Below are 17,563 nucleotides of genomic sequence, written 5' to 3' on the forward strand. Positions count from 1 at the left end.
TGATCCAGCAGATGTTGGCAATTTGATTTCTGGTTCCTCTGCCTTTTCTAAATCCAGCTTGAACATCTGGAAGTTCACAGTTCACATATTGCCAAAGCCTGGCTTGGAGTATTTTGAGTGTTACTTTGCTAGCGTGTGATATGAGTGCAATCGTGTGGTAGGTTGAACATTCTTTGGCATTGCCTTTCTTTGATCTTTCCAGTCCTGTGGCCACTGCTAAGTTTTCCAAATTTGCTGGCATACTGAGTGCAGCACTTTCACAGCATCATCTTTTAGGATTGAAATAGCTCAGCTGAAATTCCATCACCTCCACTAGCTTTGTTCGCAGTGATGCTTCCTAAGGCCCACTTGACTTCATATTCCAGGATGTCTGGCTCTAGGTGAGTGATCACACCATCGTGATTATCTGGGTCGTGAAGATCTTTTTTGTACAGTTCTTCTGTGTATTCTTGCCACCTCGTCTTAATCTCTTCTGCTTCTGTTAGGTCCATACCGTTTCTGTCCTTTATTGAGCCCATCTTTGCATGAAATGTTCCTTTGGTATCTCTAATTTTCTTGAAGAGATCCCTAGCCTTTCCCATTCTACTGTTTTCCTCTATTTCTTTGCACTGTTCACTTAGGAAGGCTTTCTTATCTCTCCTTGCTATTCTTTGGAACTATGCATTCAAATGAGTGTATCTTTCCTTTTCTCCTTTGCCTTTCACTTCTCCCTCTAGCGTCCCCTTTGTGCTGTGTGCTGAGTTGCTTCAAATCGGCCTTTCTAAATACTCAGTTCTGTGATCCTGGGGCCCTGCAAGGAACTTCCCAGGTAGCTCAGCAGGTAAAGAACTGGCCTGCAATGCAAGAGACCCTGGTTCCATTCCTGGAGAAGGGATAGGCTACCTACTTCAGTATACTTCAGTATTCTTGGGCTTCCCTGGTGGCTTAGAAGGTAAAGAATCCCCCAGCAATGCAGGAAACTTGGGTCGCAAAGAATCCGACACCACTGAGCGCATAAGCACCTCACAGCACGTGCTCTTTACAACCCTATGGACTGTAACCCACCTTCTCCAGGCAATAATCCTGGAGTGGGCTGCCATTCCCTTCTCTAGGGGACCATTTTCTAGCTCTGTGACTTTGTGTGAGTCACTTAATTTTTATTGTGCCTCAGTTTTCTAATCTGCAAAATGGAGACATCAGCACTTACCTTATACGGTGTCCATGAGAATGCCTTGACTCAGCACCTGTGAATCACAATGCCAGGCACACAGCACTCTCACTGGCTGTTGCTGTTGCCACCATCGTCATTGCTGATGATATTACTACTTGGGTTACTGAGAATTGATTCGGTTATCTTCCAGAGATAGCTGGTTGCCACAAAACACTTGGCAATGTTTCAAAGCTACTCTGCACCCAAAGTGGCAGGCAGTTGGAATTCCTCCAATGTGGAAAAAGGATGTTTTGGTTTGCATTTTTGGATGTGTGTTGTTGGTGGCGTTCTTGCTATTTTACTAATAATTGCTGTCAGCTCAGCCTTGTCATTACCAGTTTAGTTTGTTACGGGTTGTTCAGTTAAATGGCATGTATAATGATGCATATTTGCCTCAATTCCATGCGTGCGTGGCCTGCAATTTTCCACTAATTAGACTTTTTAAAGACACATATGCAGTTATCCACTCAAATTTGCATCATCTGTTCCCCTATTGCCAAAGCAGATGTACACAGTGCCCACCCACCCCTCCTCCAGGAAAATAATTTGCTTTTTATCTCCAAGTTCTTTTTGCACTGGTAGGCAGGAATGGATGTTGGGGGGTACAGATGGATGGGGTTCTTGTCCCACTGAAGTGAGAGTCATCAAGCACTGCAGACAAGAGGTGCTGGGCCTGAATCAGACAGGAATAGTGGGGCTGAGAGGAAGAAACAGCCCCGGTGAGACCTGAAATGCAGTAGCAGCAAATGGACCAAGGACCCCAAACACACCCCCAGCTTCAGCTGCCAGCCCAGAAGGATCTAGCCACCCACCAATTCCCCAAGAATCCAGCATTCAGACCCTACTCCTCTCAAATGGCTTTATTTCCCCAGTGTGGGGAGCTGTGAGTGGACTCTGGTCCCTGTACCACAAGGACTCGGTAGCCTTTTCCAGTCCAGCAGGCTGTGATACAGCCCTCAGAGAGGGAACGCCTGGGCTCCACAGGTTCATCCTCCCAGAGTAGGGCTGGTTCTGGGAGGAGCCAGGCCTGCCATGGTTTGCATGGATGACACTCCCTGAGTGACCCTGGCAGCATCCAAGAAGGTAGTCCATGGGTATCCGGTTCACCTCAAAGACAAGGTCGCCAGGTGCAGGAGTCAAGGACCCGCTAGGCCTTACTCTGGGAGCAAAACTCCCTCTGGCAGCTACTCCTTGACGTCCACCAGCAGGGCTCAGTCTGGGGGAAGAGAGCAGAGAAAAGAAGCGATGGGCATAGAGAGGAGGGCAGAAAAAATAAGAGACTGGCAAAAAGAAAGATGCACAGAAAGCCCAAAGGAAACCAAGAATGAAGCAGGGGCAAAGGAAGGCCAGTGAGAGAAACACGGAGATATGGGAAGAGACCCAGAAAGCAAGGACACAGACGTAGGTGGTGACAGACGCCAGACATACACACAAGTAGACGGTAAACACTGACCTTTGGGCCCAGGGGGTATTGGGGGCGGCGGTGACCCTGGGGGAAGCAATGAAGAACGGCTCAGGGCCTCAGCTACCCAGCTCAGGACACGGGTACAGTGCTGGACCTGCGGAGGAGCGGAAGACATCAGGGCACGTGACTGGAATCTGCTGTCCCTCACCCTAGCCATCCTCCTCCAGCCTGGCCCGGAGCCCTCACCTCCTGTTCCAGCCCTTTCAGACGCTGCTCGTACTCGCGGATCTGTCTCAGCTGCTTCAGTGCTGTGTCCACCCTGGGGATCCAGGGTTTTAGGTGGGTGCCCGCAGCCTACCAGCCCCACCCACCTTGAGAGACCCGCCCCCTCGGAGCTCCAGCGTTCCAGGACCCTGCCCCCGCAGGCTCCGCCCCTAGCCTGCGGCAAGAAGTGAGTCACGAGATCAATCCCGGAGGACAGAAGCCCCGCCCAGAGGCAGGCCCCGCCCTCACTTCTGCGACGTGCGCTTCAGACGTTCAGAGTTGCTCTCCCGTTTGTCCCGAGCACGCGCCAGCAAGAAATTCTCCTTTTGCACTGACTCCCATGTCAACAGCCTCCGCTCCGCTTCCTTCGAGAGGTGGACCCCTGGACAGTGGGGCCAGAGAAGAGTCAAAGGGACTGCCCATCCTCGGGCCACGCCCGCTCCTAGACCCAGCTTCCCCACCCAAAACCTCGAGCTTCAGTGATCTCCCAGACCGCACCTCCTCACCGTTCTTGGCCTTCCACTAATACCGCACGCCCAGCCCCCTGACAGACTAGGCCCTGACCACTCGTGCTCCTAAGCGTCCTTCTCCTGCTTATACACGCTCTTCTTTCTCTCCAGGTTCCTCCCCCTGAGTTTCTCTCTTTTGGGCCAAGCCGGGCTCTCACGAAAATGCTCGATGACCGGGGATGGTGGCAAGCGCGCCCGGCGCCTGCGAAATCGATGGATGAGGGAGCGCACGTGCGATATGAAAATGAGAGGCGGGGCCAGTGCGGGCCGAGAGTGAAATTCCCGGATGAGGCTGTAGCGCTGCGCCTTCCAGTAGAGGTCGCTGTTGCCCTGCACTTTGCCGAAGGTATGGCTGTAGGGACCAGAGATCAAGAGTCACTAGAGGTAGAGGCGCCTCTTGGAAAAGCGGATCAAGACTACATGTCAGGCAATATCTGTTTGAAACCCAAGGCAGAAGGCAGATGTCAGGATCAATAAAGTCAGAGGCATTTGGTAGCTGGGTTAGGAGGCTCCAGAGTCGGATGTCAGAGATCAAGTTGGGAAAGCTAACACGAATTAGGTAGAGATTGGCGTCAGGTTCACAAGTCAGCCTGGACACAAGTAACTAAAATAAAAAATGAAAATGGGGACATTACTATCAACCTTATAGAATCCTACTGAAAACCATTATGTGTGTGCTAAGTCGCTTCAGCCTTGTCCAGCTCTTTGCGACCCTATGTGTAGCCTACCAGGCTCCTCTGTCCATGGGATTCTCCAGGCAAGGATACTGGAGTGGGTTGCCATTTCCTTCTCCAGGGGATCTTCCCCAACTAGGGATGGGACCAGTGTCTCTTAGGTCTCCTGCATTGGCAAGTGGGTTCTTGACCACTAGCACCACCTGGGAAACCAAAAACCATTATAAGAGAATGCTATTAATAATTGTATGCCAACAAATTAGACAACCTAGATGAAATGGAAGAATTACTGGAAACACACAAATTACCTAAACTGACTCAAGAAGAAATAGACAATCTCAAAAGACCTATAACAAGTAAAGAGACTGAATCACTAATCAGAAATGTCCCAACAAAATAAGCCCAGGACCAGATGGCTTGACTGGGGAATTTTACCAAACATTTAAAAGAGAATTAACACCAATCTTTCTCAAACTCTTCCAAAACACTGAAGAGGAAAGAACACTTTCCAACTCATTCTATGAGGCCAGCATTACCATGATGATATCAAGGTAAAAGTGAAAATGAAGTCGCTCAGTCATGTCCGACTGTTTGTGACCCCATGGACTATAGTCTCCCAGGCTCCTCTGTCCATGGGATTTTCCAGGCAAGAGTACTGGAGTGGGGTGCCATTGACTTCTCCGTCATGCCCACTAGGATGTCTATAACCTCTTAATAAGGAAAGCACCTATTAGTAAGGATGTGGAAAAGCTAAACATAGAATTAACACATGACCCAGCATCCTATTCTAGAAATATAACCAAAAGAAATAAAAACAGAGATGCAAACAGATATGTGAACACCAATGTTATTGCAGCATTATCCCCAATAGCCAAAAGATGGAACAACCCAAATCTCATTAGATGAATGGATCAACTAAATGCCATTTATCAGTACATCACTATTGTTCAGCCATAAAAAAGAATAGAGTAGTGGTACATGAAAACATTATGCCAGACATGAAAGAACAAATACTGTATGACTCTACTTACCTCCAAGAGGCAGTCATAGAGACAAAATAAAGTAGAGGTTACCAGGGACTGGGGGGGAGGGGAAAATGAGAAGTTATCCCTTGCTTAACGGTTACATACTCTGTTTGGAGTGATGAAAATGTTCAGGAAATAGACAGTGGTGGTGGCTGTATAACATTATAAATGTAATTAATGTCACTGCACTGTACACTTTAAAATGGAGAAGGGGGCAATTTTTATGTTATATATATATAGCCACAATTAAAAATTTTTTAATCTTCAGCCTGGACTCAAGAGAGCGGATCAGATTCCAAAGTCCAGTACAAGAGCACACTCTGGCTGGATTTGGGAACAAGCCAGCATTAGATTTTAATCAGAGTTCAGAGACTAAAACTAGAATTACTTAGACTGGGATCAAAAATCATGCTGGGGTCAAGGGTTAAGCTGGGATCAAGAGTCACTCTAGGGTCAGGGGTCCTGCTGGGTGAGGCCAGATCATCAGAGAGCAGGAGTGAAGTCGCTCAGTTGTGTCCAACTGTTTGGGACCCCATGGACTGTAGCCTGCCAGGTTCCTCCGTCCATGGGATTTTCCAGGCAAGAATACTGGAGTAGATTGCCATTTTCTTCTCCTGGGAATCTTCCCAACCCAGAGATCAAACACGGGTCTCCCGCATTGCAGGCAGACTCTTTCCCGTCTGAGCCACCAGGGCGGTGGGGACTCACCTGAACATTGCAATGAGCAGATTGAGCAGCAGGATGTTGGCCACCAGCAGGAAGACAACAAGGAGGAGCACGACCAGCCAGTTGGCATAAAGCGAGACGCATTTGCCCGAGAGGTTCCCCTCGGGGTGCCCCCACGAGCCCTGCGCCAGTGAACAGTTGCCGCGCTCCATGAGGGCCACTGTGAAGGGAGACAGTCAGAGATGGAGCCAGAGGGACAGGGACCTAAGGAAGACAGAAATCCAGAGGGCGGAGGAGAGCAAAGACCCGGGGAGAGGGAGACAGAATCCCAGAAAGGGAGGGGGACAGAGACGCAAAGAAAAAGAGGGACGGGTCAGAGACCCAGAGATAGGGGAGGAGGGGGCTCACTTGGATGTCAGGACCTCTCACCCTCCTTACCGTCCATCTCCCCCTGAGGGATCTGCCCAAAGATCTGCAGGTAGGGCCGGTAGAAGACGCGGCGCAGGATATTCGGGAGGCTACGGTCCTGCGGCCTAAGGAGCCCCTCAGTGGCCACCCCATAGGCAACCAGCCACACGCCGAGGAAGAAGAGGAAGAAGAACACATCCTTCACCTGCAGAAGAGGAAGATGACACCAAGCCTGGCCCCGCCCTTCCCTACTCTAGCCCCGCCCCAGTGCCCGAAGCCCCGCCTCCTCACCAGACGCTCAGTTACAGTGAATCCGTGGCAGCTTCTTGGCTCCGCCCCTTTCACCCTCAGGCCCCGCCCACACCAGCGCGACCCCACCCCTCACCATCTTGCTCACGATGACGATCTTGGGCCCCAGCTGTTTGTTGACTGTGAAGATGTGCAGCAGCCTCAGCGTGAAGATCATGAAGTCAAGGCAGAGGACAGTGCGGCCCAGGTCATACAGGCCCGGGGTCAGCCTGGGGTATGGGGAGACGCGGCAGACGTCACTCAAGGGTTACAGGGTGCAAAGAAAGCTCGGAGTGGTCCCAACACCAGACTGAAGGCGAGGATGTGGCCTCTCCAGGGCCAGAACTGGGACACTCCCCACTCCAGTTCACCTGGGGTTTACTCAAAATTTGGCACCATAACATTGCCAAGCTGGGCCTCGCAGGGCTCCGGTACCCATTAAATAATGGCTGTATGAAAAACGGCCTTAGCAAAAAGGGAGGGAGGTCCCTATAACATCAGGTTGGGAAAACTGCAGGTATATTTGCCCAACCTATAAATGGCAAAATATGGAGCCTTCCAGCAAACCAATAAGCAGAAGACAATGAACCTAACAGGAAAACGGATAAAGGATAAGGACACACAATTCACATTAGAAGGTCAAACAGTGAATAATGTCAGTAATCCCTAAGGGGAAAATGAAAATTATATCCCTATTTCGCATCATCGTGTACTTAACTTTGAACGGATTAAAAACCTAAAGTTAAAGGTAAGACATCAAATCTTAATAAGAAAATATAGAAGAATTTCTTCATGAACTTGAAATAAGATAACTGTCATATAAGAAAAAGAGTCCTATATACAAGACACAAAATCATGACAAAAGAAAATGCTGAAAAGTTAACTACTTTGAAATATAAAACGTATGCGTATTAAGAGATAACATAAATATGATGGACAGAGAAAGGCAAAATTTTCTGCCAAAAATTGTATAGCCTAAATTTGATCCTGAGGGAGTACTAGACAAACTCCAATGGAGGCGAATTCTACAAAATAACTAGTCTGGACTGATCGTAGAAGTTAAAGATGGACTGAAAACCTGTCCCAGATTAGAGACAATTAAGGAGACATGACAACTAAAGGCAATATGGAATCCTGGATTGGCTCCTGATCCAGAAAAAGGACATCTATGGGCAATTGATGAAATTTAAATAAAATCTCCTGGTTTTGATAATGTAAGATGCTAACATTTGGGGGATGTGGATGAATGGTGTATGGGAATTCTTTGTGCTGTTTCTGCAACAATTTTTTATAAGTCTTAAGGGTTTTTAAAAATGAAAAGTTAAAGAATAAAAAATGTTTAAAGAACATATGAAAGTGAAAAGACAAGTTGCAGACTGTGAGATGATATTTAGAACAAAACCACCAAGGATTGGGATCCAGAGTATAAGAAGAGCACTGACCAAAAAATATATACATGCATGAGATCAGTGAACACAATAAATTAAAAACTGGGACAGAGAATATGAAGACAGGTGATAAAGTACATGTGCCATGAGATATGAAAGGTGCCCAACGTACCCAACTAGGAGTCTTGGATGCATCAATTAAAACAAGGAGGGGTCATTTTTACCCGTCAGATTGGGAAAACATGTAAAGGTTAAATAGAGAGCTACACTTAGACTGAAAATATCAGGTATCACCGAGCATGTCCTCAAGGGGGCAGTGTCTTACCCAGATGGTGGGTGTGTAGCTGGAAGAAGCTATTTTTAACAAGGAAGGCAATAAACCTCAAAAATACATATACCCTTTGACTCACAAAGTGTACGTCCAGGATGTAAACTTTCATAGCTTTGGAATAATAAAAAATTAGAAACAACTGAAATGTCCATCCAGAAGGGACTGGCAAAATAAAACGGTTCATCCATTCAATTCTGGAGAACGCTGGAAATTTGTCCTGTGTAAACTGAGATTTCTGGACTTTTTTCCCCCATGCAATAATTCCTCCCCCATCTAGAAAATGATGAGCTTGACAAAAATATCTAAAATATCAGTGGTATTCCTAAAGAACGTTAGCACATGGCCTTAGTCCTTTCCTCTCAGAAGATACTTGATACAAAATACAAGGAATAAACAGAAGCACAATGTTCTATTAAACTTTCTTATCTTGCTGTTTGAAAATATTATTCATGTCAAGTGACTTTGTACCGTTTTTAACACAGCACAGAGGAACCATGCCTCTCAGTGTGTCAAACAGAATATTGAAAAGAATAGAGGGTCATTGCTGTCAACTATCCAGATTATGAAAGGGGGTGTGAGGATCCTTCATCCCCAATAAATAGTCACTAGGTTGTGACCACAAAGTTCTTTGCTGTCTTCAAAAGCAGCGGTGTTCTGACAGCTAATACTTTATTTTAAAAAAAGATATCATCAGAGTACTGGACTCCGAGCAGCTAATATCTGATTAAAACTTCATGTTATCTCAAGTAGAAAATGAAAGACGCTTTAGAGAGAAGTATTTGGTCTGATTCTCTCTCTTGAAGTTCAGAATTTTTGTCCCACTGCCTCATGAAAAGAATTCATTCATTCATTCGTTAAATCTGGCAAGGAGAAGTCTTTCCTGGCTGCTTTAGCTGGCAATACCTGGCTAAAACCCCTTCTTCAGGAATTGGATGCAGCATTTTTAAAGAATAAGGAATATTTGGAAATAGTCCATTCTAAAGGAGATCAGTCCTGGGTGTTCACTGGAAGGACTGATGCTAAAGCTGAAACTCCAATACTTTGGCCACCTCATGCGACGAGTTGACTCACTGGAAAAGACTCTAATGCTGGGAGGGATTGGGAACAGGAGGAGAAGGGGACAACGGAGGATGAGATGGCTGGATGGTATCACCGACTCGATGGAGGTGAGTTTGAGTGAACTCCGGGAGTTGGTTATGGACAGGGAGGCCCGGCATGCTGTGATTCATGGGGTCGCAAAGAGTCGGACACGACTGAGCGACTGAACTGAACTGAACATGGAAAGAATGTCAGGGACATATTACGGAGAAAGAAGAGGTTGCCAAAGAATACATAACATATAGTATCTTTGACAGAAAACAACAAAATTCTTAAGGCAATTATCCTTCAATAAAAGGATAAATTTTAAAAAACACATAGTATCTTCTTGTATAATATCTGTGTATAGAGGTATGTAAATGCATAGGGAAAGAACAGGCAGGATGTTCACCAAACTGTCGATGGAGGAGATTACAGAGAAAAGGAGGAAACTTGGGGGGAAAAAAAGGAGGACTCTTGCAATGGCTGAGGAAGATAATTGGTTTCTGTTTTATTCTCTTCTACACTGGGACATAATCTCATTCAGTAAGCATGTATTTCTGCATTTCTTTGGGAATAGACTATATTCAGAGATGTTTTAAGTTGCTGAGAAATGAGACAGACGTGGCTTGAGGAGTTTATAATCTTGCACTGAGAAGAGAGACTCAAAAGCCGTGATCTAAGCACTATGGCAGGGAGCTCTCGGGATGTTAGGGGAACACAAAGGAGAGACCCAGAGTCTGAGAAGGAAAAAGGAAGGAAAACTTTCAGAGACACAGACAGTAAAGCTGAGGCAGAAAGGAAGTACAGAAGGCTGGCCTGGTCAAGGAGAGGAGGGAAAAGCGTTTCAGGGTTGGGGAACAGTGTGTCCCAAGACCCAAAGACAACATAATGTATTCCCAAGAGTATTTTGATTTTCCCTTTGCCCTCTCTCTGGGCACCATACAACATGATCTAGAAACTATAGAAGAAATGAACTAACATTATATGAACATATATCCCAACCTGGGCAACAGAAAATACTTCATGGTAATTTCCCACAATTTGTTTTATTAATTAGCTAAGAAATAAGCAGAAAGTCAAGATTTTTATGGAGTAAGTGAAAGTCGCTCGGTCATGTCCAACTCTTTGCGACCCCATGGACTGTATAGTCCATGGAATTCTCCAGGCCAGAAAACTGGAGTGGGTAGCCTTTCAGCCCTTCTCCAGGGGATCTTCCCAACCCAGGAATCGAACTGGGGTCTCCTGCATTGCAGGTGGATTCTTTACCAACTGAGCTATCAGGGAAACCCTGATTTATTAGGAAGTAAAAAGTTGATAAAACACCCAGGCTTCCCTGATGAAATTTAAAACTATGAAATTTGATCCAGGAAAATCAGACATGACAGAATTAAAGTCACAAAGTAAAATTCACAAACACAGTTTGAGCAGATTTTAGCAAAATCTGAAATGGATTAAAAACATGAACACTGAAACAAATACTTGTAAAACTTAACTCGAACAGTAATCAAACTGAAGTAATTTCAGAAACTGAAAAAGAAAATAATTGAAGCTACTTTCTCTGTCCTGCAATATAAAATTGATCAAGGCAGTTTAAAGTAACTAGAAAATACTTCTTTGGTAGGAACCTGTCAGTCGAATTCTGATTACCATTTCATAATCACACAGATTCAAAATACCAGTGATCAAGGTCAAAGCCACTGGCCTTGTGGAGAAGGAACTGCAAGTAGTTCTCAGAGAGGCTGGAGCGTAGATGAAGAAGAGATGAATCAGAGAGACGCCCCTGCAGAGAAGGGCAGACCAGACCAGGTCCAGGGACCGTGGCGTGGCGCCGGGGAGCCCCGAGAAGCAAGGGAGCAGAGGCCAGCCCTGGGTATAGAAGGCCCCTTGCACACCCTGTAGAGGATGGACTAGGGAGGGAAGAGAATGGGGTCCAGGAAGCTGGGCGAGGGTCCAGGAAGCTGGGCGAGGGTCCAGGTAGGACAGGCAGCCATGCAGGTGAGTTGGAGATGGGACAGAGGAAGTCAGGGCACAGAAGGATGGGGCCTGGGACCAAGGACTGTAGAGAAGAACAGGGAGAAAGTGAGGGTGGCACTCGGTGTGTGGCCTGGTGTCTGGGGGCCAGGACCGGGGTGCAGCTGCAGGGCCAGGCTGAGGACTAGAGAAACATCTTGTGAAGTCCAGATCTCTTAATAGAACAAAGAGCAGTGGGATTCTCATTTTACCCCATCAGCCCCAAAGCCAGATATCCACGTGTGAGCAAATGACTTATAGAACATCTTCACCCAGTAGTTTCAATCAAGGTGGGATCTGAGCTTTTTTTTTTAAAGAAAAAAAAGTTGGGCACCTTTCTTATATAATGGCACATGTACTTTATCACCTGTCTTTTCATATTCTCGTCCCAGTTTTTAATTTATTGTGTTCACTGATCTCGTGCATGTGTATCTTTTTTGGTCGGTGCTCTTCTTATACTCTGGATCCCAATCCTTGGTGGTTTTGTTCTAAATATCATTTCACAGTCTGCAACTTGCCTTTTCACTTTCATATGTTCTTTAAACATTTTATTTTAAGAAAAAAAAAGTGGAATTGTTTTAAAATTGTGACCACCGTGCTGTACGTCTGCAACTGACATCTCACGTGGCTCAGTGGTAAAGAATCCGCCTGCCAGTGCAGGAGACGCGGGTTTGATCCCTGAGTCAGGAAGATCCCCTCGAGAAGGAAATGGCAGCTCATTCCAGGGTTCCTGCCTGGGAAATCCCACAGACAGAGGAGCCTGGGGGACAACAATCCATGAGTCGCAAAGAGTCAACATGACTTGGCAACTAAACAACAATATTGTATGCCTACAACTGATATAATATTGTACCCCACTTATACATCAATGAAAAAAAAAGAGCAGAATTGGATTTAGCTGCTGCCTGCCACAGAGAAGCCAAGAGTGGAGGCCCCTAACCCCACCCCTCACCTCCCATCCCCACCCTCCACCCCCAGGAAGGAAGGGTCAGAGGCCGACGTGGGCAGGGCATGCAGCGCCGCAGGGCACTCACCTGCAGCCCACGCCCAGGAGGAAGCAGGCGAGGGCCACCAGGTCGCACTGGTTCCAGGCGTCGGAGAGGTAGAGGTGCAGGCGGCGGCGCAGGGGGGCCTGGTGGGGGTCCGTCCCGGGTGCCCCTGTGGCCAGGCTGCCCAGGCCACTGCCCAGGCCCTGGCGGAACTCCTCGCAGAGCAGGGTGAAGGCCCAGAAGTAGAGCAGCAGCTCCAAGACGCTGGGCCTCTCGGGCTCGAAGTCGATGAGCAGCACGTGCGCGAAGAGCAGCAGGAAGAGGAGGTAGCTGACCACGTTGCCCATGAAGGCCGTCACTGGCGCCCCCCAGAACTGCGGCCAGCGGCGCAGGCGCGGCGGGCACCCCCCACAGCAGCCCCTGTGTCTGGGCGGCCTCAGTGCCCCCAAGGGCATCTTCTCAGGGGGGTCTGTGGGCCTGTGCGGGAGACGGGGAGAAGGGAGGAGGGCTCAGCCTGATCTCTGCACCTGACCTTCACCACCGTCAGGACGCTGAGCTCTCCTACCCTCCTCATCCTGCTTTCTAGTCAGTTCCCACCTTCACGCCTTCTGATGCCGCCTGACCTGAAACAAAGCCTGACGCCCTCCATCTCCTTGAGTTTTGACCCCTGATCTAACCTCTGACCTCTGAAATCTACCTTCAACACTGCTGAGCTTCCACCCCTGACTTTCCCCACCCTTCTGACCTCTGGCTTCTGGACTGACCTCTGACTCTTGTCTGGTTTTTGGCTCCAAGTCCCTCTTCTTTCACCAAAGGTTGTGACCTCTGACTCTCGGTCTGATCTTGGACAATCTATCTGACCTCTGGCCCTCAAATATAACCTCTGACCTCCTCACTTCATGACCTCAGTTCCCCAGGTTTGACAGCTCTGCTGACTACAGTGGCACTTGCCATCTACCTCTACAGGGCTTCCGGGTGGCCCTAGTGATAAGAGATGCGGGTTGGATCCCTGGCCAGGAAGATCCCCTGGAGAAGGAAATGGCAACCCACTCCAGTATTCTTGGCAGGAAAACTCCACGGACAGAGTAGCCTGGTGGCCTACAGTTTCCATGGGGTCGCAGAGTCGGACACTGGAGTGACTGAGCACACATCTGCCTCTACAAGGGTTAAATCTGGTGCTGCTGCAGCTGCTGACCTTCAACACCCCTTGAAGGGAATTCAGGGTGGAGAGCAGGAATGAGGCCCTCCGTGCTCTGGGGAAAACTGGCAGAACAGGTTTTCAGATAGACATTTTCAGGTGCTGATCTTATGAACCCACTTCTTGCATCTCCTCATATCTAGAAAAGCACCAAATTCCTTCATGGAACCCCATCCCTGAATGTTAACTTCTGACCCACAACCAATAGCAGATTATCCAGCCGAGTTTTCTCAGTTAAGTCTTCCTTCCCGATATCGGATCTCTCACTGTAGAGCCTTACCTGAATTCTAACCTTATTGGTCCATTCATATCTCTGACCCTTTTCACCTGAGTTTTGATACTCTTCCCAGTTACATCCTAATTCTTCATTCTGATCTCAAATCAGAAACAGCAAAATGAATACTACTACTACTAAGAAATTCAGAAAGCTGAGAGGAAAAATAAACTGGCTTGGAAAGGCATCCTCTCTTTAAAAACAAAAGCAGAAAGGAAACCCCAAAGTGGAAACAACCCAAATGTCCATTAACTGATGAACAGATAAAAGATAGTGGCTTCCAACAACGGAATATTATTCAGCGGTTAGAAAGGAATGAAGCACTGATACTGTGGCTAAATCTTGAGAACATGGTGTTAATGAAGCCAGTCCTAAGACGCCACACAGTGTATGACTCCATTCACATGAGATGCCCAGAACAGGCAAATCCATAGAGACAGAAAGTAAATTAGCGGTTGTCTGAGGCTGGGGAAGGGAGGAGTGGGGAGTGAGACTGTTAACAGATACAAGATTTCTTGCCGCAGTGACGAAAATATTTTAAAACTAATTTTATGATGATTTCACAACTCTGTGAATATACTGAAAACGACTGAGAACTGCACACCATAAATGGGTGAATTGAGTGGGTGGGAACTGTATCGCATAAAGCTGCTCTAAAACAAGTAAGCAGAAGGAATAATAACAGTTAAAGAAAGCGAGGTGCAGAAAGAAGAACTAGTGACTTCCCCGCTGGTCCAGTGCTTAAGACTCTGTCTGCCAACGCAGGGAACGCAGGCGCCTAGAGCCCGGGCTCCACAACAAAAAGGCCACTGGAATGAGAGCAGCCCCCACTCACGGCAAATGAAGAGCGCCCTCACACAGCAAAGAAGACCCAGTGCAGCCAAAAATAAATAAAGAGTTTTAAAAAATAAAGATAAAAAGAGAAAGGAGAATTAGCTCCCCAATAACAGGAAAAAATAGACCCGGTAACAAAAATATCTGGTGGGTCAGAATGCTCCCCAAAGTCTGCCATCTTAAATCCAAATAAGACACACACGGATCCCTGGATGCTTCAGGGAGGGAGCGCCAGGAATCTGTCCCTTAAGAAAGTTCTCCAGGAAGGTGGCTCTCCACAGTGGCTAAGAGCACAGATTCAGGAACAAGAAGATCTGAGTTCAACTCCCACCTCCACCACTGACTAGTCAATCACATGATCTGAGGTGGGTGACTTAATGCCTCAGTTATTTCATCTGTAAAATGGGGATAACAATAGACACAAGAGCATACAGTTGTTGAGAGAATTAAATGAAGTGATTTCAAAATGATTTAGTACACTGGCTGCCCACTGTAAGTGTGCTATAACATCATCTATTTTTTATATTTATTTTTATTTACTTATTTGGCTGTGCCTCGTCTTAGTTGCAGGATGCGGGGTCTTCGATTTTCACTGTGCTCTTTAGCTGTGGCATACAAAGTCCTATGTATGGCTTGTGGGATCCAGTTCCCTGACCAGGGATGGAACCCAGGCCTCCTGCATTGGAAGCACAGAGTCCCAGCCGCTGGACCACCTGGGAAGTCCCCATCATCTCTTTTTATCGTGATCATATGGTACAAATGTTGGGAACTCACCAGGCAAGGACACCATTATGGATCCTGATGCTGGGACCTTCTATCTAATTTATTTCAGAGGTCTGATTTTTTTTTTAGTTTCCGCTTCTACCTTGACAAATATTTTGTATTCTTTGTGCATTACTCAGAAAAAAAAATGTATACATAACATATTTAAATTTGACTTGTTTCACAGTAGGTGGTGTGTTTTACAGGCTTCTGGCAGTCTACGTTTCTAACAGTTTCCAGAAACATTTTTTTCTTCTAGAATATTGGAGCTGAGGTTCCTCCCGTTTCCTACTCAAGTGGTTAAAGTGGAGATGTGTGTGTGCGTGTGTGTATGTCAGTTGCTCAGTCATGTCTGACTCTTTGTGACCCCGTGGACTGGAGCCCACCAAGCTCCTCTGTCCATGGGATTTCCCAGGCAAGAATACTGGAGTCGGTTGCCATTTCCTCCTCCAGGGGATCTTCTCAACTGCGAATGAGTACACTGTATTACTGTGGACCAAATATTTTGGTTCCCTCCCAGTGGGAGAATTAGGAGCTAAGGAATTACCATATGACTAGTTTTTGCCAGTGAAATGTGGGCAAAGTGACATGTCACTTCCAAGTGGAGGCTTTAAGGTCCAGTACCTCCTGGTTGCCACTGGGGCTTCCCAGGTGGCTTAGATAGTAAAGAATCTGCCTGCAATGCTGGAGACCCAGGTTTGATCTCTGGGTCAGGAAGATCCCCTGGAGAAGGAAATGGCTACCCACTTCAGTATTCTTGCCTGGAGAATTACATGGACAGAGGAGCCTGCAGGGAGTCAGACATGACTAAGAGACTGACACACCTGGTTCTTGTCTCTTTTCCCGCTACCATGAGACCAGCAACATCTCAGCTAGAAGGTGCTTGCTTATCCCAAAGTGGAGACCATCTAAAGCAGAGCCACAAACAACCCCAAAACGGAGCACGAATGACAACAAAATCCTCCCTGTTGCCAGCCACTGAGAGTTTGGGATGCTTTGTCACTGCAGCATTGCCCAACCTAATACCATGTATGGTATTATGACTAATACCATACAACCTTCTTTTGATAGAAAAGAAAGTTGAGGCTCATGGGTGGAGCCACCTACAAAGTCAAAGTCAGGATTTGAACCCAGGTCTGCTCGACTCAGGACCAAGTCCTTCACGCCTCTGTTCTGCAGAATTACCAGAAGATTGATAAGTATTCTATTCTGTTTGCTTAGGGCTCTGGTTTTGAAAACACCTTCATGGGTACCGCAGCATGGAGATTAAGAGCAAAGTTCTTGGAGACGAAAAACAAAAGAGGCAAAAGATTCCTAAGTGAACCAAATCCACCTAGTTCTGCTTGCTCTGTCAAGACAGAAATATACATGTAGCATGAAGCAAATTGACTGCCAGCGAGGAACCCCTTGGCAGCAGAACCAAACCTAGAACCAAGCCTTGAGCTTGGCAGCTGGGAAACCTCCTCAATGTTTTCAGTGGCTTCAAGAAACCCCCATCTCCTGAAGCCCCACTTCTCCCCTCTGGCCTTGCTCCCAGTGCCCGGTGCGCCTGGGGCTGCCCTGGGTGCCCCCACCCCCGCGAGGCGCTGGCGCTTCACTCACTCGACAGGCCCTTCCCCATTGATGTCGCCATCCACGTCAAGCATCAGGTCCTTCTGCGTGGGCTCCTCCTCTGACTTCCTGGCACGGAGGGACACCCAGAGTGAGGAATAGGGGAGAGCACGGGTAGGGGAGGCGTTCTCCAGAGAGACCCAAACTCAGTCACCCAGAGGCATGGCAGGAAGGAGAGGAATTACCCCCATAGGGACCCGCCCCCAGAGCCCTGGCCAGAAAGCAGAGGAATTGTATAAGGTCCCCCAAAAGCTCCCCTCCCGCAACGTGCCCCCAGTCTGGGGGAGGGAAAGAATGAACATGGTTAGGGAAAGCACTGGACAGACCACGTAGAAAGGCGGCCAGAATTGAGCAGGAAGGAGAGGCCGATCACCACCCACCCACCCACCCCAATCCCGCCACCTGCCAGTCTAACCCCAGGGACTGACCTGAAGGTGATGAGGTCGGTATAGATGAGTGGGGGGCAAAAGAAGGCAAGAACCAGGGCCCAGATGGGCGTGGTGCTGTCCATCTCCCCCCACCACTTCTGTGTCAGCAGAGACTGTGGGGGTGAGGAGGATTAGGAGCCTGAATCTCCCCTGCAATCCCCTCCCGAAGACCCCAGGCAAGGATTGGACCCTGCTCCAGAGCCCAGGGCAAATGCTTACTGCGGTGGTGG

The 17,563-nt window shown here is 47.6% G+C and overlaps 1 protein-coding gene across 4 annotated transcripts in view; it reads right to left on the minus strand.

The window, feature by feature from the left end:
- Positions 1 to 2,034: 2,034 nt before the first annotated feature.
- Positions 2,035 to 17,563, minus strand: part of TRPM4 (transient receptor potential cation channel subfamily M member 4) — a 41,824-nt gene continuing 26,295 nt past the window's right edge. For 3 of the 4 annotated variants that reach the window (XM_055411631.2, XM_055411633.2, XM_055411634.2), the window contains 11 exons: positions 17,334 to 17,446; positions 16,897 to 16,974; positions 12,272 to 12,703; positions 6,526 to 6,658; positions 6,171 to 6,345; positions 5,775 to 5,952; positions 3,526 to 3,719; positions 3,108 to 3,240; positions 2,841 to 2,913; positions 2,643 to 2,748; positions 2,035 to 2,405 (listed from right to left, as the gene is read on the minus strand). In XM_055411631.2, the coding sequence (XP_055267606.2) occupies positions 2,401 to 2,405; positions 2,643 to 2,748; positions 2,841 to 2,913; positions 3,108 to 3,240; positions 3,526 to 3,719; positions 5,775 to 5,952; positions 6,171 to 6,345; positions 6,526 to 6,658; positions 12,272 to 12,703; positions 16,897 to 16,974; positions 17,334 to 17,446 (1,620 nt within the window). In that variant the 3' untranslated portion in view covers positions 2,035 to 2,400. Of the gene's footprint in view, positions 2,406 to 2,642; positions 2,749 to 2,840; positions 2,914 to 3,106; positions 3,241 to 3,356; positions 3,720 to 5,774; positions 5,953 to 6,170; positions 6,346 to 6,525; positions 6,659 to 12,271; positions 12,704 to 16,896; positions 16,975 to 17,333; positions 17,447 to 17,563 lie in introns of those variants that run through there. The other variant, XR_008683900.2, reaches the window with a different exon arrangement.

The sequence above is a fragment of the Moschus berezovskii genome, chromosome 22, assembly GCF_049115385.1.
Source record: "Moschus berezovskii isolate FMDL1 chromosome 22, NW_MosBer_1.0, whole genome shotgun sequence".
NCBI lineage: Eukaryota > Metazoa > Chordata > Mammalia > Artiodactyla > Moschidae > Moschus > Moschus berezovskii.